The sequence below is a fragment of the Oncorhynchus clarkii genome, chromosome 19, assembly GCF_045791955.1.
Source record: "Oncorhynchus clarkii lewisi isolate Uvic-CL-2024 chromosome 19, UVic_Ocla_1.0, whole genome shotgun sequence".
In the NCBI taxonomy this organism is placed as follows: domain Eukaryota; kingdom Metazoa; phylum Chordata; class Actinopteri; order Salmoniformes; family Salmonidae; genus Oncorhynchus; species Oncorhynchus clarkii.
This window is the reverse complement of record NC_092165.1, coordinates 7,224,984-7,246,958: the sequence shown is the minus strand read 5'-3', so window position 1 is coordinate 7,246,958 and position 21,975 is coordinate 7,224,984. Positions and strand designations below refer to the sequence as shown.

At 45.1% G+C, this 21,975-nt stretch overlaps 2 protein-coding genes across 3 annotated transcripts; one reads left to right on the top strand and one right to left on the bottom strand.

Annotated features, from left to right (window-relative positions):
• Nucleotides 1-275: 275 nt before the first annotated feature.
• Nucleotides 276-8,727, top strand: LOC139374674 (uncharacterized). Of its 2 annotated transcripts, XM_071115732.1 has the most exons (5): nt 276-332; nt 701-952; nt 1,994-2,130; nt 2,681-2,777; nt 3,222-8,727. In XM_071115732.1, the coding sequence occupies exons 2-5, from the start codon at nt 736-738 to the stop codon at nt 4,421-4,423; spliced, it is 1,653 nt and encodes a 550-aa protein (XP_070971833.1). In that variant the 5' UTR covers nt 276-332; nt 701-735; the 3' UTR covers nt 4,424-8,727. The 2 variants fall into 2 exon arrangements, with proteins under 2 accessions (XP_070971833.1, XP_070971832.1); XM_071115731.1 differs by lacking the exon at nt 276-332 and having other exon boundaries at nt 505-952.
• An 846-nt stretch (nt 8,728-9,573) lies between these two features.
• LOC139374669 (uncharacterized) lies at nt 9,574-14,313 on the bottom strand. The gene is given in 5 exon segments (XM_071115723.1): nt 9,574-12,656; nt 12,834-12,945; nt 13,170-13,300; nt 13,775-14,071; nt 14,074-14,313. Coding segments are annotated over 5 exon segments (3,321 nt in total). The 5' UTR covers nt 14,204-14,313; the 3' UTR covers nt 9,574-10,005.
• Nucleotides 14,314-21,975: the final 7,662 nt, after the last annotated feature.

Below are 21,975 nucleotides of genomic sequence, written 5' to 3'. Positions count from 1 at the left end.
TCTCTTCAACCCGCACTTTCATATGAATCTACAATATATTCATATTTCCTCCGAGTAATTACAGGGTTGATCAGAATTAGCCTATGTTGGTGATATGACTTCTTCTTCTTTTATGGACTCGGCGCACAGTGCTTTGTGTGACGCATTGAGTGATGGCTGAGATAAATTGCTTTGTACATTTCCTGTCAATTGACACAATAAATGAAGGTCGTCTTTTTAACTCGAATAAGGTAACGTTCCAACGTAGAATGTCCCACTACCCGACCCGTTAGTTTGTTTCCGGAAGTACATTTTTTGGGGGTGGATGCTTATTGTGTTGACTGGCTAGCAAAGTAAGTGCCGAGCCAACTACCATAGCCTTGCTTTCTCTCAATACCTCTGGTATTTGTATTTATGCGAATAGGCTCATATACTGTAAATACATATACAGATATACAGATAGATATCTTATATCTCGAAATTATATATATATTTTTAAAATGCATTAGGTAGAGACCACAACATCCAACAGTAACGTTTGCTAGCATGCTAACACAGACAAAAGTGGTTTAGTTACCTGTATCTTTGCAGCTAATTTTAGCGATTTTTCCTTTTGATATACGGAATCGTAACACTGACCAACCTGAACAAAAGTAGCTAAAAGTTACTATCTCTTAACTGTAGCTAGCTGCTCATAGACACTTTGCCATGATGTCCGCAGCCATCATAACCTTCCAGTCGCAGCTCTCCGGGGTCATGGAGACGGTCCTTAAGTCAGCCATGTACGAGATCACCAGGCTGGTGGAGGATAGTTTCCTGGAGGAGGTGTCCCGGAACCGGGAGCAGGTCGAGTCACTGAAGAAGCGGCTGCAGTGGTCGGAGAACAGAGAGGGAGACCAGAGGGGGAAGTGTGGGGACTGTGGGAGAGCTGGCAAGGAAGGTCATGAGATAAGATTAGGAACTTCACAGACAGGTGAGAAGAGAGACATCTAACGACACAGTACCAGTCAAAAGTTTGGACACACCTACTCATTCTAGGGTTTTTCTTTATTTTTTATTATTTTCTACATTGTAGAATAATAGTGACATCAAAACTATGAAATAACACATGGAATCATGTAGTAACCCAAAAAGTGTTAAACAAATCAAAACTTATTGTACATTTTAGATTCTTCAAACTAGCCGCTTTTAATTAACAGCTTTGCCTTCGCTTGGCATTCTCTCAACCAGCTTCACCAGGAATGCTTTTCCAACATTCTTGAAGGAGTTTCCACAAATGCTGAGCACTTGTCGGCTGCTTTTCCTTCACTCTGTGGTTCAACTCATCCCAAACCATCTCTATTGGGTTGAGGTCAGGTGTTTGTGGAGGCCAGGTGCAGCACTGGGCTGCAATTTCTGAGGCTGTTAACTCTAATGAACGTATCCCATGCAGTAGAGGCAACTCTGCGCTTTGCGACTGCACTTGAAGAAACATGACAAGTCCTTGACATTTCCTGGATTGACTGACCTTCATGTCTTAAAGTAATAATTGACTGTCATTTCTCTTTGCTTATTTGAGCTGTTCTTGCCATAATATGGACTTGGTCTTTCACCAAATAGGGCTGTCTTTTGCATACCTCCTCTACCTTTTCACAACACAACTGACAGGCTCAAATGCATTAAGAAGAAAATAAATTCCACAAATGAACTTTTAATAAGGCACACCTGTTAATTGAAAACCTACCTCAACTGGAATGAGTATGTTTGTCCAAACTTTTGACTGGTTATATATATATATATATATATATATATACGGAGGAATCACTGAAGTGGGGCTGCTGTAATGTGTACCTTTTATACTTTGGTGATCACTGACCAGACAGTATTGGTTTAAGAAAGGAGTCAGTCATGGGTGGTGGTGGCATCTTAATAAGATGTTTCCTTTCCTTCATCTGATGTGAGGTGACTCCATTATCCACAATGTTACTTTCCTTTTACTCCAAATGAAACGTTATCTTTGTTTACCTGTGGCCAGGTGTGGAGAGGGGGCGTGGCCTGAAGCAGGAGAAGGTACCAGGGGAGGAGTGGAGCAGCTGTGGGGGTGTGGCCAGGGAAACAGCCTTAAATGATCTGGAGGAGGCTGAGGCCACCAGCCCTAGGAGAATCTCTGAGGTAGGTAGGGGACTGACTAAACACATGGAGGCTGAGGCCACCAGCCCTAGGAGAATCTCTGACGTAGGTAGGGGACTGACTAAACACATAGAGCCTGAGGCCACCAGCCCTAGGAGAATCTCTGAGGTAGGTAGGGGACTGACTAAACACATGGAGGCTGAGGCCACCAGCCCTAGGAGAATCTCTGACGTAGGTAGGGGACTGACTAAACACATGGAGGCTGAGGCCACCAGCCCTAGGAGAATCTCTTGTATCTAGGGGACTAAACACCTGTGATGGGTGGAGGGTGCAGTGTTACAGAAAGTTCAGTTAGAAATGTTATTTTAAAGGATATATTAGAACAGATAGTCTGTGATGAAGAATTGGGCAGCCTTTTTAAAACCTCTCCTCATATTTGAACTGTTCCAGTTCTGGGCTGCAGCAGAGTTGTGAGATGTCTGGGGGTCCCAGAGGAGAATTCTGAGTAGAGAACCATCATGTCAGCTCTATTCAATTACTGTCCGTTTATCCATCATTTAGTCAGAATCAACTCATTAATTTCCTCTTCCAGTCCACAGAGGTCGGAGGTCAGAAGCTGGACAGTCTGCTGAAAGAGGAGGCTCTCCACAACACTGAGCTACAGGAGAGATGGGAGTTCTGCCTGGATGGTGAGTCAGGATTTTACAACAAACATAAGACAATAGCCAACCTTTATGATAATAAGAGTAACTTATAATATGCTGTGTCATTTCAAATGTATTCATTAATACACATGTCAACATGAAACTGTAAGTACACATTTAACATTACAGTTAATCTACTACTGTTTCTACTCTTGCCAATGCCTTAAATCACGTGTCAAACTCTTTCCACAGAGTGTCTGTGGGTTTCGCTCCTTCCTTGTACTTGATTGATGAATTAAGGCCACTAATTATTAAGGAACTCCCCTCACCTGGATGTCTAGGTCTTAATGGAAAGGGACATTTAAAAAAAACAGCAGACACTAGGCCCTCTATGGAATGAGTTTAACACCCCTGTCTTAAATGTTTCTAGTAATTCTAATGTCTTAAATATTAATGCTTCTAATGCCACATGTACTCTATGTTCTTCAGAGGCTGATGGTTCAGACGTCTCTGGGCCCAGTAAGAGTTTTATTCAGCAGGATCTACATCAGTGCCAAGATGAGTGGAGATCCAGTCTAGACCAGAGGCCTGAACCACCAGGCCCCGAGGGAGACTCAGGGGACCCCACCGACCCTCTCTACCGCCCCCACTACAGCATGGAGGAACTAGGGGGTGACTTTGATAAGTCTGGTTACTGCAGTGGCGGTAGTGGCGACCATCTTCTAGACATGGAAGGGCTGGATAGGCTTCCTGGTTCTCCGTCTCGTCTGGGGGCGCTGAGCTACGGAGCTGTGGGTCACTACCAAGTGAACCTGGGGGGGTTTAAGGGGGGCGACCATCGCTCCCACATGCCTGGCCCCCATCGGATCCGGAGGGAGCAGGTGGAGTCGCCAACGCCATCTCCCCACCCGGAGGTGGGAGACCTGAACTGCCTGTTGATAAACGAGGAGGGGTACCTGCAGGACTCCAGTGTCTTGTACCCTGAACAGGGTGTCCCAGAGTTGGGTAACAGAGCCAGCCACCGAGCCATCCACTCTGGAAGCTCAGCCCACAACAACAACACAGAGAGCCCGTATGATGCCGCTGACGATTTTGGACACTCTCTAAACCTCAGAGATCGTTCACAAGAGCAGGTAACAGGAGGAGGGGGGAGGCGTCATGCCTGCAATCAATGTACCATGAGCTTCCCAGACGCTGGTTCCCTCAAGGACCACAAGCAGACACACAAAACGGGGAGAGGGTTGAGTTCAGGGTCTGGGCCTCCATACTCCTGCACCCAGTGCGGTAAGACCTTCACCCAGGCCTGCAACCTCAAGGTCCACCAGCGGGTCCACCAGGCAGAGGGACTTCACCTCTGCAGCCACTGCTCCAAGGGCTTCACCTCCTTCTCCGACTTGAAGAGGCACAAGTGCAGCCAGACCACAGACAAGCCCTACTGCTGCTCCATCTGTGGGAACAAGTTCAGTCGGCTCTGGAACCTCAAGCTGCATCAGCGCATTCACACGCAGGAGAAACCCCACCGCTGCACTATGTGTAACAAGAGCTTCACGCGGGTGGACATTTTAAAGGTACACCAGCGCACACACACTGGGGAGAGACCGTACTGCTGTGCTGTGTGTGGACTCTGCTTCAAACGACTGGCCCATCTAAAGTTACACCAGCACAAACACAGGCCGGATTTCCTGGCCTGAGCGGTGGCCTAGAACAGTGATTTCAACACTGTGAGGCATGGGTTCCTCCAATTTCTTTAAAATATATATATATATACTTACAGTCCATTCAAAAGTTTGGACACACCTACTCATTCAAGGATTCTTCTATATTTTTAAAATGTTCTACATTGTAGAATAATAGTGAAGACATCGAAACTATGAAATAACACATGGAATCATGTTGTAACCAAAAAAAGTGTTAAACAAATCAAAATATAATGATTTATTTTTTCAATATACATTTTTCAAGTTTCTTCAAGTGCAGTGGCAAAACCATCAATCGCTATGATGAAACTGAATCTCATGAGGTCCGCCACAGAAAAGGAAGACCCAGAGTTACCTGGTCGATGACATTCGATGGATTGGACATTAGACTGGTGGAAATCTGTCCTTTAGTCTGACGAGTCCAAATTTGAGGTGTGGGTCCCACGGTGAAGCATGAAGGAAGTAGTGTGATGGTGTGGTGGTGCTTTGCTGGTGACACTGTATGTGATTTATTTTGAATTCAAGGCACACTTAACCAGCATGGCTACCACAGCATTCTGCAGTGATATGCCATCCCATCTGGTTTGCGCTTAGTGGGACTATCATTTGTTTTTCAACAGGACAATGACCTAACACACCTCCAGGCTGTGTAAGAGTTATTTGACCAAGAAGGAGAGTAATGGAGTGCTGCATCAGATGGCCTGGCCTCCACAAACACCTGACCTCAACCCAATAGAGATGGTTTGGGATGAGATGGACCGCAGAGTGAAGGAAAAGCAGCCAACAAGTGCTCAGCATATGTGGGAACTCCTTCAAGACTGTTGGAAAAGCATTCCAGGTGAAGCTGGTTCAGAGAATGCCAAGAGTGTGCAAAGCTGTAATCAAGGCAAAGGGTGGCTATTTAAAGAATCTCAAGTATAAAATATATTTTGATTTGTTTAACAATTTTTGGGGGTTATTACATGATTCCATGTGTTATTTCCTAATTATAATGTCTTCACTATTATTCCACAATGTAGAAAAAGAGTAGAAATAAAACCCCTTGATGTGTAGGTGTTCTAAAACTCTTGACCGGAAGTGTGTGTACATACATACATACAGTGCCTTCGGAAAGTATTCAGACCTCATGACTTTTTCCACATTTTGTTACTTACAGCCTTGCAAAATTGATTGTTTTTTCCCCTCATCAATCTACACACAATACCCCATAATGATGGGGAGTGTTGCTGCACAGCTATTTTCAGGTCTCTCCAGAGATGTTTGATCAGGTTCAAGTCTTGTCTTGGCTGTGTGCTTCGGGTCGTTGTCCTGTTGGAAGGTGAAACTTCGCCACCAGTCTGAGGTCCTGAGCGCTCGGGAGCAGGTTTACATTAAGGATTGCTATGTACTTTGCTCCGTTGATCTTTCCCTCGATCCTGAACAACATCCCCACAGCATGATGCTTCCACCACAATGCTTCACCGTATGGATGGTGGCAGGTTAGATGTGAAGCTTGGCTTTTTATTTCTTTATTTCACCTTTATTTAACCAGGCAGGCCAGTTGAGAAGAAGTTCTCATTTACAACTGCGACCTGGTCAAGATAAAGCAAAGCAGTGCGACAAAAAAAACAACACAGTTACACATAAACAGACGTACAGTCAATAACACAATAGAAAAATCTGTATACAGCGTGTGCGCATTAAGAAGAGTAGGGAGGTAAAGGCAATAAATAGGCCATAGAGGTGAAATTATTACAATTTAGCATTAACACTGGAGTGATAGATGTGCAGATGATGATGTGCACGTAGAGATACTGGGGTGCAAAAGAGCAAGAGGATAAATAATATGGAGATGAGGTAGTTGGGTGTGCTATTTACAGATTGGCTGTGTACAGTTACAGTGATCTGGGATTCAGACCAGAGTTCAATCTTGGTTTCATTAGATCAGATAATATTGTTTCTCATGGTCTGAGAGTCTTTAGGTGCTTTTGGCAAACTCCAAGCGGGCTGTTGTGCCTTTTACTGAGGAATGGCTTCTGTATGGCCACTACCATAAAGGCCTATTGGTGGAGTGCTGCAGAGATGGCTGCCCTTCTGGAATGTTCTCCCATCTCTACAGAGGAACTGCGGAGCTCCCTGACCAAGGCCCTTCTCACCCGATTGCTCAGTTTGGCCGGATGGCCAGCACTAGGAAGAATGATGGGGGCCACTGTGTACTTGTGGACCTTCTATGCTGCAGAAATGTTTTGGTACCCTTCCCAAGATCTGAGTCTCGACACAATCCTGTCTCGGCGCTCTACGGACAATTCCTTTGACCTCCATGGCTTGGTTTTTGCTCTGACATGCACTGTCAACTGTGGGACCTTATGTAGACAGGTGTGTGCCTTTTCCAAATCATGTCCAATCAATTGAATTTACCACGGGTGGAATCCAATCAAGTTGTAGAAACATCTCAAGGATGATCAATGGAAACAGGATGCACCTGAGCTCAATTTCGAGTCTCATAGCAAATGGTCTGAATACATTTGCACAAATTTCTAAAAACCTGTTTTCGGTTTGTCATTATGGGGTATTCTGTGTAGATTGCTGTGGATTTGAATTTATTTAATCAAGGCTGTAACGTAACAAATTTGAAAAAGTCAAGGGGTATGAATCTTTTCCGAAGGCCCTGTATATACTCAGTCCAGCTCTGAAAGTTGTAATAGTGGAATGCACAAGGTGTAATTTCGAAATTGGGTAGTACATCATCAGTTCCTCTTGTCATGTTAGTCATTGCACACCTTAGAGAGCTATTTATAACTTGTCAGAAAGGTCCAGATCAACGAGCCCATGTCAACTAACGTTTTTTAAATTTTTATCTTACAAAAATATAAACAACATGCAACAATTTTACTGAGTTATAGTTCATATAAGGAAATCAGTCAATTGAAATAAATTCATTAGGCCCTATTCTATGGATTTCACATGACTGGGCAGGGGAGCAGCCATGGGTTGGCCTGGGAGGGCATAGGCCCATCCACTGGGAGCCAGGCCCAGCCAAACAGAATGAGTTTCTCCCCACAAAAGAGCTTTATTACAGACATAAATACTCCTCAGTTTCAACAGCTGTCTGGGTGGCTGGTCTCAGACAATCCCGCAGGTGAAGAAGCCGGATGTCGAGGTCTTGGGCTGGCATGGTTGCGCTTGTGAAGCTAGTTGGATGTACTGCCAAACTATTGACAAGTATGTTGGAGGCGGCTTATGGTAGAGAAATTAACATTCAATTATCTGGCAACAGCTCTGGTGGACATTCCTGCAGTCAGCATGCCAATTACACGCTCTCTCAAAATCTGAGACATCTGTGGCATTGTGTGACAAAACTGCACATTTTAGAGGCCTTTTATTGTCCCCAGCTCAAGGTTCACCTATGTAATGATCATGCTGTTTAATCAGCTTCTTGATATGGGACACCTGTCAGGTGGATGGATTATCTTGGCAAAAGAGAAATGCTCACTAACAGAGGTGTAAACAAATTTGTATACAACATTTGAGAGAAGTAAGCTTTTTGTGTGAATGGAACATTTCTGGGATCTTTTATTTCAGCTCAAGAAACATGAGATCAACTCTACATGTATTTACATTTTTGTTCAGTATAGGTTATTTAGCCCGTAGATCTTGACAAGTTTGTCAGTCAAATAACACATGAATACACATTAGACATGGCCAAATGTATAGAATTGCAAGAAAAGGAGCTTTAAAACAGCAACATTTCCTTTGCATCCCATGACAAAATGTGTAGAATTGCAGGAAATAAGCTTTAAACCCAGCAGCATTCTCTCCACCAAGAGCGGCGTGAACAGTTTGTGTCATGAACAGTGCCAGTGCCAATAGAAATAGACGTGTTAGATTTTGGGTTAAACTTTGAACATGGTTATACTCAGAAGAATAGTATCTAACGGTGAGGGACTGGTTTTTACTTCAGAAGTTAATGGTCTGTAGGAGCCAGATGGCTTTGGAATGTGTAGGGGAGATGGGTGGCGATCTTAGAACCTAACAATGTCACTGAGGGAGAGAGGGTAATGTATAACGTTTACATTATGTCAGGATATGTCACTGAGGGAGAGAGGGTAATGTATAACATTTACATTATGTCAGGATATGTTATGGTTAGCCATCAGGGATCCTCTGGGAGAAGAGACACTGTCTATCATTCACCATGACAGCCTTGAGTTGAAGAGACTCCGCCTAGGAGAAAGGGTTGTCAGTACTTGTGTGAAATGTTGTTTGTCTGAATGCAGCTCTATCGACCCTTTGGGAAGAATTAAACTTGGATAAGCTTTCCTAGTGTCCGTGGAGTCATTAACTCAAAGAATTAGAACCTAACATGTGGTACGAGTTCCCCAATGCTGGAAGGGCCCCTGAGTGAAAATATTTTGGATCCCTTGGTCTTGATATTTATTTGACATTGAGAAAAAAAATGTTATGATCAATTGTTTATTAATGAGGACATTGAAAATATAATCTGTTGGAAACCTAACCATGTTTTGAATAATAATGTATGCCTTTTATATCAGGAGTTCCCAAACTCTGTCCTCACGTTTTGTTTTTTGCCATAGTGTAAAGGACGTCACGCTGCTTGCTAAGCGAGTACCACATCCTCCTGATTCGGCCCATACCGGTTTTGAACTCGGGAACTCTCAAACACACGTGACCACCCTCCTCAAGCGTCTTATCCGATTGCGCCACCTCAACAGTTACCGAATGAGGCGATGCAAGCGGGACACTTAAGGGACACTTAAGGCTGAGAGGGAAAAGTTTGCCTTAGATTAGACGGTCTAGGAATCGTCTGTCATAATGATCATACCAACCTACCAAACATTTCAAAAGCACTTAAACACAATCATGGCAGACTTACAACTTCCCACAAGCACATGAATGCCCCATATTCAAGTCTGACCAATTCTTCAACCAATAAGATTTTAGCTAGCTTGATTGCTAGCTAACTTTACTAATAATAAAATTAGCTTGTTTGCTTAACATTGGCTATATGATAAAACTAGCGACATTATCCACATTAATAAGTTTGTAATTGTCAAATGGATTTGTTGTCATGTTTTGGAGGAAATGTATAAGGTCAGTAGTGAAATGTAACAACCCCCTCCACAAGAAACATTACGACTTCGACGGTTGTTCAAGTGAAACTTCCTTTACCAGACCAGATTTAAGTACAAATAAAACGGAATAAACACATTTTAAAGCAACAACTTCAAACCCGCAGAACATTTTTTTTTAAAGCATTTTGTGTGACATGAACACAGTACACCTAAATTTCAATTTGGTTTTAGGATTCTAACTTTCCTAATAAATAGAATGAAAAACAAATGACAACCAGAATTAGTTTTAATTAAATTAATCAACTCAATTCAAATTCAACATTTTTCTTTAACAGTTTGCTACATTCTCTCGCAGCATGATTCTTCCAAACAAAAGCAAATTCACAGCAAACAGAACTATTCCCTCATCACCATCTGACACCCTATATAGTGCTATATTTCTAGTCCAAAGTAGTGCACTATATAGGGAATAGGGTTCCATTAAAGGCTCGTCCCCTGTCCTCTCTATCTGTCTTTGTGTATTGTCTTCAGGTGTTTCTTCAGATGGCCAGTCTGTTTGAAGTGCTTGCCACACTCAGAGCAGGTGTAAGGTTTCTCCCCAGTGTGGACAAATTTGTGCCTCTTCAGATTATTGTAATCCAGAAATCCCTTCCCGCAGTACGAGCACCAGTGTCTCTTCTCCCCGTTATGCCACCTCAGGTGAACATTCAGCTCCACACGCCTCTTGAACCGCTTCACACAGAGGGAGCAGGCAAATGGTTTCTCTCCAGTGTGAACGCGGAGATGCGTCTCCATGTCGCGCCGAATGACGAAGCGTTTGTCACAGATCGGGCAGATGAACGGCCGCACGCCGCTGTGAACCATTTGCTCGTGCTTGGTCAGGCCGAAGCGGTAGACAAAGGTCTTGTCGCACTTCGGACACTGGTGGCCACGCTGTTCACCGTGGACGCGGGCGTGGCGGTTGAGGCCCTTGAGGTTGGGGAAGTCCTTGCCGCAGGCAGAGCAGGCGAACGGGCGCTTGCCCGAGTGGAGGGAGGCGTGGCTCTCTAAAGCAGCGGCGCTGCTCAGTACACGACCGCAGTCTGCACACTGGTTCTTGGTAAAACGTTTCCGTGGAGACTTGGGAGACTGTTGGAGCTGGAACGGTCCTGGCGGCGACCACATCGGTTGTGACTTGCGATACCGCTGCGCCTGCTGGAATGTCAGCGTGCATGGGGGGGACTTTTTGAATCCGGAGTGAGGGCTGACGGTGACAATGAAGGGGATAGGTTGAGGGGTGGAGGGAGAACGTTTCAAATTCAATAACGCCGCGGCCGCCGAGCGAGGTCTGCCACGACGAGGGGTGGCAGAAATTACCTTGAACTGGTGAGGCTGTGGGTGAGGAGGGGTGGTAGGAGAAGGGTTCACATTCGCCCCCGTAGCCTGGTGTGGGCTGGGGGTACCGTGAGGGCTGGTGCAACGCGGGCTGGTGCGGCGTGGGCTGAGGCTTGAGGTAGACGCAGCATGAGGGCTGGGGCTGTACGACCGGCGGCGCTGTGGAGTGGAAGGCAGAAACGATGTCTGTGTGACCAGACCTCTAAGCTCTGACCTCTGACCTTGCTGTGAGGTCTTAGTGACCTTCGACCTACTCCTCTTAGCCTGGGCTAGGGCCAAACCTCTCTGAGCCTGCACCCAGGTCATGCTTCTCTTCTTGGATTTGGACACACCAACACCTCCACCAATAGGTGATTGTCTGGTCAGAGAGGTCACATCAGTGTTAGCTCCTCCCTCTTCCTCACTGATGATGTGGTTACTACTTCCTTGTCCACTAGACTTGTCGTCAGCCGTCTCACCATTAGCTGTGTCCTCTACTACATCCTGGTCAACGTGTGATTCCCTGGACTTTTCTTCTCCGTCCTCCATCACCTTTGAGTAGTCATGGTCTAGAGGGGTGGTTCTCTCTCCTCTGGGTTTCTTAGCAACCACTGGAGATGGCGTGCTGTCCTGGGGGCGGGGCCTTAAGCGGAGGCGGAGACCGGAGAGGAGCGCTTCACGTCGACTTGACTTTCGCTTGCCGCCTAAATGGACAACAATCTCCTCCTTTTTCTCACCGACGGGGGTCGTCTCCGTAGCAACAGACCTGGTCATCACAGCTCCCATAGACGTGGCAGAGAGGGGGGAAAGCCTCTCCCCCTCATCTTCCTCCTCCTCTTTTTCATCCACCCTCGGTGGGGAGCGTACTAAGGGTGCTACTGACAACTGAGCTGAAAACTGTGTCATAAACATCTGACAGGGGCCAGAGGGTGTGGTTACAGCAGGGGCTGACAGCTGTACAGGGGCTTCATCAGACGTCCTCTCTAGGACAACAGGGGACTTCGGTGATGGCAGAGTGGGGGACGGTTGCACATGCTCAGTGACCAAGGACACCTGCTTCTCAGAGGGGCCGGCAAGTTCTTCAGACAAAGTTAGCAACTGAGCGGACTGGACCGGTGTTGGCGGAGTTGCCGTGGCAACATCCGACTTCTCCAAAACTGTAGGCGGTAGCGCTTGTGTTGGTGGTGCGGCCGGTGGTCCATCAGGTACAGCTGTAGGCCTAGCTGGTTGTGTTGAGGGCACTGCTATTGGACGAGCTACAGGTAGAACGTCTGTGTGGGACTGTGCTGGTGATGGTCGAGGAGATGGGGATGGACGAGGGGGTACGGGGCTGGGCTGTGTATTCTGAAGAGGGGTTCTGGGTAACCCGGAGATGACAGGTGGCGGGCGCTCTGACGATGCTGCTGTCGACTTCACCGCTACAGTCGACTGGACCGCTGTGGTCGTTTGGACAGTTTCTTTTGACAGAGTAGTTACCGTGGACTGGGCCATTACAGTAGACAGGACAGTTGATGTAGACTGGATAGTGGCTGCTGATTGAGAAGATGCTGTCAGGTGTAATGTTGATGGAGACTCTGCTGCTGGTATTACCAGTGACTGCTGTTCTGCTCCAGGGGCCTGGCCTGCACTGCCACTGGTAAACTCTCTGGTCCTGGGCTGGGATGGGCTGAGAGCCTGGGGGGTCTCCTGGGTGTCTGGTTCTCCCTGGAGGGGGGCCTCTGCTGAGGTAGGCTGGGTGGTGGGAGGCCTTTCCTGGGTGTAACGGTTGACCAGGGCCCTGACGGCTCCAGGTGGGACCAGGGCTACAGAGGGAGGGAGATTGACAGGATAGAGAAAGGGAGAAAGTTGTAAGGGAGAAACAGAAAGAAAAAAAGACAGAATAACAGTGGAGAGATTATTATAGATATTATTAGAGCCTGGTTCTCAACCCAATACTGTTTAATACATTGTAATAAGATGCATGTCTCCCTAGTTCCTACCTCTGCCTGGTAACTCTCTGAGAGGTTGTCTGCGGACCAGAGTCGGGGGCTCTCCCCCCTCCTGCTTTAGCAGTATGTACCCGGGGGAGTAGTCATCAGAATAGTCTGCCTCCTGGGGGGGGGTGAATGGGCAAAGACAACCACAATAGGGTCAACAAAAACTCTGATGAAGGCTGTGAGGTCAATATGTACACTTAAATACACAAGTGATTCTAGGGAGAGCAGTGTTAAGGTTTTTCTTTTCACTGGGGTTGACAACAGGTTGAGTATAGAGGTAGATTAATTGGCAAGACAGCACCCACAGATCTGGGACTCAGGCTTGAAGCCTCGTCTTACCCAGTCCACCTCCTGTTTGATCAGTACAAAGGCCATCTGTGGGTTGTCCTCCTTGTCGTAGGCCCCACGGTGCAGGTCCTCCTCGCGCAGGTGCTGTTCCACAGACAGAGGCAAAGCTTGCACTGTCAGAACTGGAAATACCAGATTAGGAGAGACAGTGGTTAAGAGATGAGGAAATGTGGAGGTGAAGATGACAAACCAGGTGATGACATGACAACATCCTGTGTTGCAAAGTGACTAGCATTATTAAGGTTATCAGTAATTTATGAATGCATAATATAGGCTACACCTCTCAAACATGTTCTGTTTAATATTGTAGTCTATACAAATTAAACATAAGTACATGAAGTAGTTTTGTTAAATATTCTCAACTTTGAGCCTTCATATGCTCAGCTGAATAGCTAGCTATCAGGATGTGTGATCACTTGAACGTAGCTTAGCTAGCTTGTCCAAAGGTGTATTCATTCCACCGATTCTGTTGCAAAATGTTTCTTGAAAGGGAGCAAACGAAACAGGAGGAACCTACCTGAATTTGTAGAATATCTACTAATTTTAAACTCAAAACAAACTGTTTGGAGGGAACAAATAACCCGTTTTCTACTCACCGCATTGAACGCCAATGTCACGTTTGCCGATACGTGATGTTCTTTGACTCGGTCCAGGCTCTGCGGTTTGTCTTTCACTTTCACCCGTCGATTTCTTCACATTTTCAGGGGATCGAAGCCTCGATTTGAGGTCCTCGTTCTCTTCTTTTATTCTGCATATTTCGAATCGCAGCTCCTCAATAGTTGTTTCGAAAAGTTGCGTTGTCTCCATGACTGCCGTCTTCAGCACCTTCTCCATAACAGAGGCGAACTGGGTTTCAAAACCTTCTTTCGCCATGTTAGCGGCGGCCATCTTCAACCACACACACACGCATATAAATAATCTTCTTCTATGGTATATTGGCGAATGTACAATTTAATCTGTATCCCGCCACCTACTGTGCGGGATGGAAACATAATTCCCCAAAAGTGTAACAAACTGCCAAACATAAAAAATATAATAGAGGTAAAATCGTTAAGTCCAACAAACGTTTCTGCAGCAGCCACAGTAATGTCCAGTTTCTTAGACTTCTTTGAGATTTGAGCAGCACAGTTTATAACTGTGGCAATGAACGCCACAAAATCCACCTTGTTTCCACACACAGCATCTTTTGACTAGCAGCACACATTTACTACAGGCTGTGGTGCTTCCACTATCATATCTCCAGGAGCATCAACTGTTCTCAAGTATTTTAATTACCTCCTCATAGGAGATTGATAACTTTTGCAACCTCAATCTCCTTCACCCTGTATGCAGGGCACTCGGGATCATGATCCCCACCACAATTGCAACACCATCCTTCTACACACCGTTGAAACATGGCCAAATCCTTTACAATTCTTAGACTGCAGTGGTTTGGGGATGAAAGCTCTTACAGCACATCTTACATAACCAAGCTTCACATGCATAGGTAGGTGTTCTTTATCACAAAACAACAGTACCGATAGACCTTTTTCGTTTTCTCCATTCACCCAGCGGGTCAGACGCTGGGCACCAACCACACCAGGAATTCTCTTCAGGTATTCAACCTGAACATCTGTCTTCACCCGAAGTTTAAAGCACAAAATGTATGTTGCCCGGATTCATTTGAGGCCCACTGCAATCTTCCTCTGTTCTTCATAAATACAGATAATCATAATAAGACCACTCTTGGTCACTCATAGGCCTACTTCACAATTTGTTACACCTCAAATGGGTCTCCCACATATACATCCTTACTTAACAAACGCATCCCAACAAGAAGCGATTCAATATCATCCACGCACGTGTCCTCCACTCCAATTTTAGACCATTTCCTTTCTGTTCCAGTTCGACACTACTGTTATCCATTCAGAACGTTCATCTTCACCAACTTTGATCGACACGCTGCTTGATTCGAACTCAGCGTCCACTTCCACCATCTTACTTATTTTTATTTTTTATTGCAACAATAATAACAATATTACACATCAATACAGGGACATTCCTGTGAATACAATTTAAAAAATGTATTTATAGAACACCAGTCGACCACAAAAAAAATCATAATAATTTGGAATTTGTGGCTGTGACAACTAGTGAAAACTGAAGCCATGTTCTGATCAATCCTGTCCATTATATTCGAAACAATAATATAGTTACCGCAAACACAAAGTCAGAAGGCCAAACTACTCAATCCCGACCAGACAGATGCACAGCCTTTGGCAGGAAAAAAAAAACCCTGAGTTGGGTGTGTAAAAGTCTCCCATTCAAAGGTGTTCCGTTTCAAGATGTGGGCACAAAGACGTCTGAATGGCACCAGGGGAAAGACGGACAAACAAAAGCCAAAGAGAAAAATGCTGCTGAAATGGCAGTAAGTTCAAAGACAGATCATTGTAATTTATACCATACACTTTTACAAAAAACGTCCTTTTAATACTGTACTAACTGTCAAAATAATGAATGTCGCACACTCCATGTGTAGTCTCCCAGCAATTTAATGGGTATTTACCAACGTTTTGGCATCACTGTGATGCCTCACCCTGAGGAAGGCACAGTGATGGCACGTTTCTCAATAAAATTGAAGAAAGTGGGACTTTAAACGGGTGGCCTAACTATGTGGTCACTAAAGATCCAACGGCACTTATTTCCAGAGCACGTCATGATGAGTACCATTGTAGGTGTACTGTGCTTATCAAACTGTATTCCTATCAGTAACATGTATGTTAAGTGTATGAATAATGTATATTAAACAAAATATCTGTAAAAAAATAAAATAAACAAATACTCATGTAAAATAGTTACATTTGTCCTCCAAAGAGGGAGGTGGATGGGACAATACAATAAGGTTAGGATGGTGTGTTCCCCCTTAAGCTGTGAAGAGCTTTGGGTGTCTAGAAAAGTGCTATGTAAGCCCAATCAATTATCATTATTAATACATGTTTTGCCATCTTCTGTAGCCTGAAGACCACGCCTTTCTCAAAAGATGTAAACTGGTACAAAATACCAAAAAAGGTAGACTACAAGGCTGTGTAACGTTACTGAATAAATGACTATAGTAAGTGCCTATGTCACAAATAAAGTAACATGGTTTAAGTGTTCATCTTAAATCAGCCATAATTCTGCCAATTTCAAACATTCACCTTCATCTGAGCATTGCTGTGAAACCGTGTACGTTTTACTTGTGCATTACGTGTGGGTTTTAATTTGTTTGCCTACATTACATTTAAAAAACAATGCCGATATTGGAGTAAACCTATTTTGGCTTAAGACACGACTCCAACACCATCACTAAGTTTGCCGACGACACAACAGAGGTAGGCCTGATCACTGACAACAATGAGACAGCCTATAGGGAGGAGGTCCGAGACCTGGCAGTGTGGTGCCAGGACAACAAGCTCTCCTTCAACATGATCAAGACAAAGGAGATGATTGTGGACTACAGAAAAAGGAGGACCGAGCACACCCCCATTCTCATCGACGGGGCACGAAACACGCCTATTCCCCCTCAGGCGACTGAAAAGATTTGGCATGGGTCCTCAGATCCTCAAAAAGTTCTACAGCTGCAGCATCGAGACCATCCTGACTGGTTGCATCACCACCTGATATGGCAACTGCTCGGCCTCCGACCGCAAGGCATTACAGAGGGTAGTGCATACGGCCCAGTACATCACTGGGGCCAAACTTTTTGCCATTCAGGACCTCTATACCAGGCCGTGTCAGAGGAAGGTGCCTGACGGGGCCCCCCCTGAGGGGTCCCCGTGTTGAGGGTCAGTGTGGTAGATGTTGTTGCCTACCTGGGCACCTGGCGGTGTCCCGTCAGGTGCGCACACACTGCGGGGTTGAGGCTTTGAACCATAGGCTTGGCTCTCTCATCCCTTCTAGGCTTCTGGGAGGGAGGGTGGACAGTGAGCCTGTCATAGCGGATGTACGCAATGTCCCCACGCGCTCTTGCAGCTTTCATTGCTGGGATCAGTTCTTTCCTCTTCTGGCACACTGCTTCAGGATAGTCCTCATAAAGGAAGATGTACGTTCCTCTCTGGTTCTTGGCTCTTTCCAGAACAGCTACCTTGTCCTTGAATCTCAGGAACTTGACCACTATCGGCCTGGGCCTGTCACCTGGGCCGGTGGTGGGTTTTCCAGTCCTGTGGGCACACTCCACCTGAATCTTCCTGTGGTCCATCTTAAATTTCTCAGAGATCATTTCCCTCACTTTGTCCTCAGACTCTGTCCAAGTCTCATGTGGAGATTCTGCAATTCCGTCCACAACCATGTTGTTCTGCCTTGATTTATCTGTCATTGTTAAGATGGATTCACACACAGAACTGATGTCCTCTCTCAATGACTTACAGATTGCTGTCGTCTTGCCGTTCTCCTGTTTCAACTCATCGTTCTTACCCTGGGAGAACTGTAAACTGTTCTTCAGGTCCTGGACCTTTCTGGTCAAGTTGTCCATTATTTTATTAGTAGAATCCACAAGTATTTGGACAAAACACTTGAAACTATTTTCTTGTTGTTGTAACAACTGCTTGTAGGTCTCTTTTTGTTCCTTTAAAAGATCCTTTACGTGTGATAGAGAGACACCACTCTCTTCAACAGTACTCCCGCTGGCTTTGGTCTTTGTCATGCTGCATTCAAGTGAACCTCGCTAGCTTGATATGCTGATAGCTATCAGCTAAGCTAGCTGCAACGCCAAATAGCTCCACAGACCCGTCCTTGGTTGGCAGGATCACTGGAAAGAGACAAGCCAGCAACTGATGATGCCAACTGCATCGCGGGATCCTAAGGAAGAAGGTAGGTCGCTACCAAGAACTTTCCAATACACTTTCAAATAACAAACTTTCCAAACAAACAAAACCGAGCTCTTTCTCATTCTGCGTTCAACAGGAAGTTACATAGCAAGTATCTTTAATAAGTGTGCATGAACTCGATTGTAATTTTATATGTGAAGTTGTGACGGAAGTCCCACCTTCGCGGGAATCCCATGTGGCTTTGGCCTTAGGAATAAGTGACCCTAATGGTGAATGTACCCTAACATTTGAACTACTGGTTACACTTATGATAATCCAGACAATCTCAGTTGATTGGATACCATCACCTCATTCAATTTAATAAGAAGCAACACTTTCAGGTTAATCAAAGTTTAATTCCCAGATAGCCTATCCAGGTATGATTATTTATTATTTTATTTATCCGTTATTTTACCAGGTAAGTTGACTGAGAACACGTTCTCATTTGCAGCAACGACCTGGGGAATAGTTACAGGGGAGAGGAGGGGGATTAATGAGCCAATTGTAAACTGGGGATTATTAGGTGACCATGATGGTTTGAGGGCCAGAATGGGAATTTAGCCAGGACACCTGGGTTAACACCCCGACTCTTCTAATCTTTTAATGACCTCATCGAGAGTCAGTACACCCGTTTAACGTCCCATCCGAAAGACGGCACTCTACACAGTGCTACTGGCCCTCCAACAGTGTCTGGTCTCCCATCCAGGAACTGATCAGGACCAACCCTGCTTAGCGTCAGAAGCAAGCCAGCAGTGATATGCAGGGTGGTATGCTGCTGGAACATTAATCATTATCATCGATTAATCAATTACATTTGCTTTTGCAAATTAATTCACGTTCAACTACCACATTACGGATACAGTAGTGATGGTTCATTAACGTCTACAAATAGATTCAATCGTTTTTTGCAGCTTCCAACGAATTCCAAACCCACACTTTGAAAAAAATAAAAGTAACAGTCTTCTCAATTTTTTCTAATATTTTGCAAGCTATCAGAGGGGGTGGTCCCCACTCCCCCGCTAATTAGTGAACACTCAGAAAGGATTGACTTCTGACCTCAGCAGCGATACCAACCCTAACAATGCCATTAGCGGAAAAACAGTAGAAATCACTACAAACTCTCTCCAAAATCAACCATCAGGTCTTTTCCAGTTTAGCCCTGATGTCTTGCCATCCAAGATTGGCATTGGTCCAATACCACAGTTCTCAGCCGAAGCACGAGCAGGAAACGATAGACAAAGGGACAGGTGGAGAGGACTGGGAAACTAATGACAAAAGCAGAAAAGCAAACATTCTGATAGCTAAGGAACTGCGTTTGAAAACTGAACCATTAAATGTAATTGCTAAAACTTATGACGACGAACGAGCACAAACTCTTCAACAAAATCGTCTTCTATAGGAACAAAATCGTTTTCTACAGGAACAACTCGATTTAGCCCAAACTAAATACGACGATGTCCACGCCAAACTAGATAAATCTGACGGGTAATCTACTAACAGGAGATAACATGCAGGCAGTTTTGTTGAATGTTATTCAGGGTGACAATGTTCTACTCCAAATTCTGCAGACCACAGACAACCAATTAGTGAACACAATGACTAAGTTGGATGACAAGTCAGCAGAACTCATTGAAGTTGCTGACCTAATGAATGATGAGAGAACTCAGGTGATGAAGTTGGAAATAGTGATTTCTAGACTAGCGGAGGAAATCTCATCACTGAATCTCTCGCTCTGTACTCAATAACTCTATCTGCAAACCCTGACAGATAAGTATGAGACCAAAAGGAGCAAGTGCAACACTCATGTGTCCAATATCAGTACTCTAAGCGCTCAAGTGGACTCTGCAATGCAGCAGAATACCATCCTTAGGTACAATCTGGTTGAATTCCAGAACAGTCACGCGCTACAACGTCACTACCCAACCAAGCAACCATAGCCCGGCACTCAGAGGAGTGAAGACGATGTAGGTTTCAGACTTTGCCTCCCTCCTGTGTTCCTCAATGTTCTTCTCTTGGCCATTTAGCACTGAATAATGTGGCGCCTCTTCGCCAACAAAGCCAAGCTTCTCCTCTTGGCCTTTCGCCCCCAATTTCCCCACAAGGTGAAGCCAACCCTCTCAGCCCTCTTGGCGCGGAACGCCTTGATCAAGAATTTCCCCACCTTTGACCCTGTTCCAGGTCAGCCAAACGATACTGAGACGTTCGTAGCTGACATAGCGGACGCATTGGATGGCTACCCAAACGCTATGGGTTCTGACAGGGTTTACCTGTTGAAGTGAACGTCGAATAGACACGTGACGAGGTTCATTTGTCTACAACAGCAACACGTGCTAAACGACTATGCTAAACTTGCCACAGCTTTGAAATTAGAATTCAGTGGTTCTGCGACTCGCAAACACGATAGCTCACTGGCTAACACTATAAATCAAGCTCAGAAAGAACACCCACAAGCTTACTGTCATAGGCTTCGTTCAGCTTACTTTGGCCTACTCACCGAAACAGGAATGGAAGAGCTGTTACCATTCAAACAAATGTTTCTGTTTAACATGTATCCCACCTTCATTACCTACTTGGGCCCTACAGCCCACGTTGGCTTGCCTATCTTATAACTCAGAGAGCTTGAAGCACAGCTTTTGAGGAATCAAAAGCTCGCCACGCCAAGAGCCCTGACAACTCGGTTATGAAGTTTGACCGGGAGCACTCACTCCAGTTAGAGGGTGCATTATCAGGTATTGGAGCATTGAGAGATGATGCACAACAACGGTTTCTACAATGAATCCAATAACCACCGCGGTCGAAATAACTGTAAAGTGCGTCGCCATCGAAACGACTACCGCTACAATCGACCTGTTCACTACGTTCCTGCACCCAACCAAAACAAAGTGTCAGAGCACAAAGGTAACAAAGGGTTAAAGGACGATCAAAACGTAGACCAATGTTCTTAGAAGCGCCACTTTGTGAAGAACTAAAGCAATAATTATTTTTAGAAAAGGGTAAAAGATAAGTCACAAGGACTAGACGGGGAATTACCGGGCACCAGGTCCGCAGGAATTAACACCCTTAGCAAGTTAAAAATCAAATTTCTCCCTCTCTCACTCGAGACCCTATCCAGGGCCTGCTCGATCAAGAAACAAGCCCACAGGCTGTGTCTATAGACTCTGATACAAAGGTTACGAAGAAAAAGGTCAAAAGCTTCACTAAAACAAAGCCCACTCAAAATCAGAAGTCAATCTGTTTTCACCTTGAACAGAAATGACACATCACGTCGTTGCGAATGACCACTCCCCTTTGTGGGGAATGTGTCCACTAAACGTGACTCTAAACGACCATACCTGGAAACAGTCCTGGAGGACTGCTTAACTTGTCATGTGCTAATTGATTCGGGCGCGACAATATCACTCACCTATCAAACGTTGTTCAATGATCTCAAAATGGCTTTGAAGCCAACTAAACATTGGTTAAAAGTGGAACGATGTGATACTACACTTCCAGGTTTCACTCAGACTACCTCACCTCTCACATTGAGAATCATGCTGAAACTAGACTTCCAGGACGTATCGCTTGTTCACGCTGTGTATGTTACCAGCCTTGAATCTGAACCCCTGCTACTCGGAGCAGACTTGATGGATCGGTTACTCCCACTGATGGATAGGAAAACCAACCATGTATGGTCACAGGTCACAGTGCCTTCTCTAATGACCACACTTTCTTCGCTTAACGCAAGTTGCAATGCAGTAATCCAAGAGGGGGTATCTGTCAAAAGCACCCCTTGGTAAAAAGACGTTTAGAAATCTCTTGGTGTAGAATCCGACCCAAGGAGATATTACGATATCTCGACACATTCAATCAGCAAACCTGATTGACCATTCTTTTCATGATTTTGAGCCAGAAGTCTCTGTGAATGAGCAACTTCCCTCCTCCTTGATGTAATACTGTAGTTGAGTTGAACTTCTCTGGCCCTTCGACACTTCTGC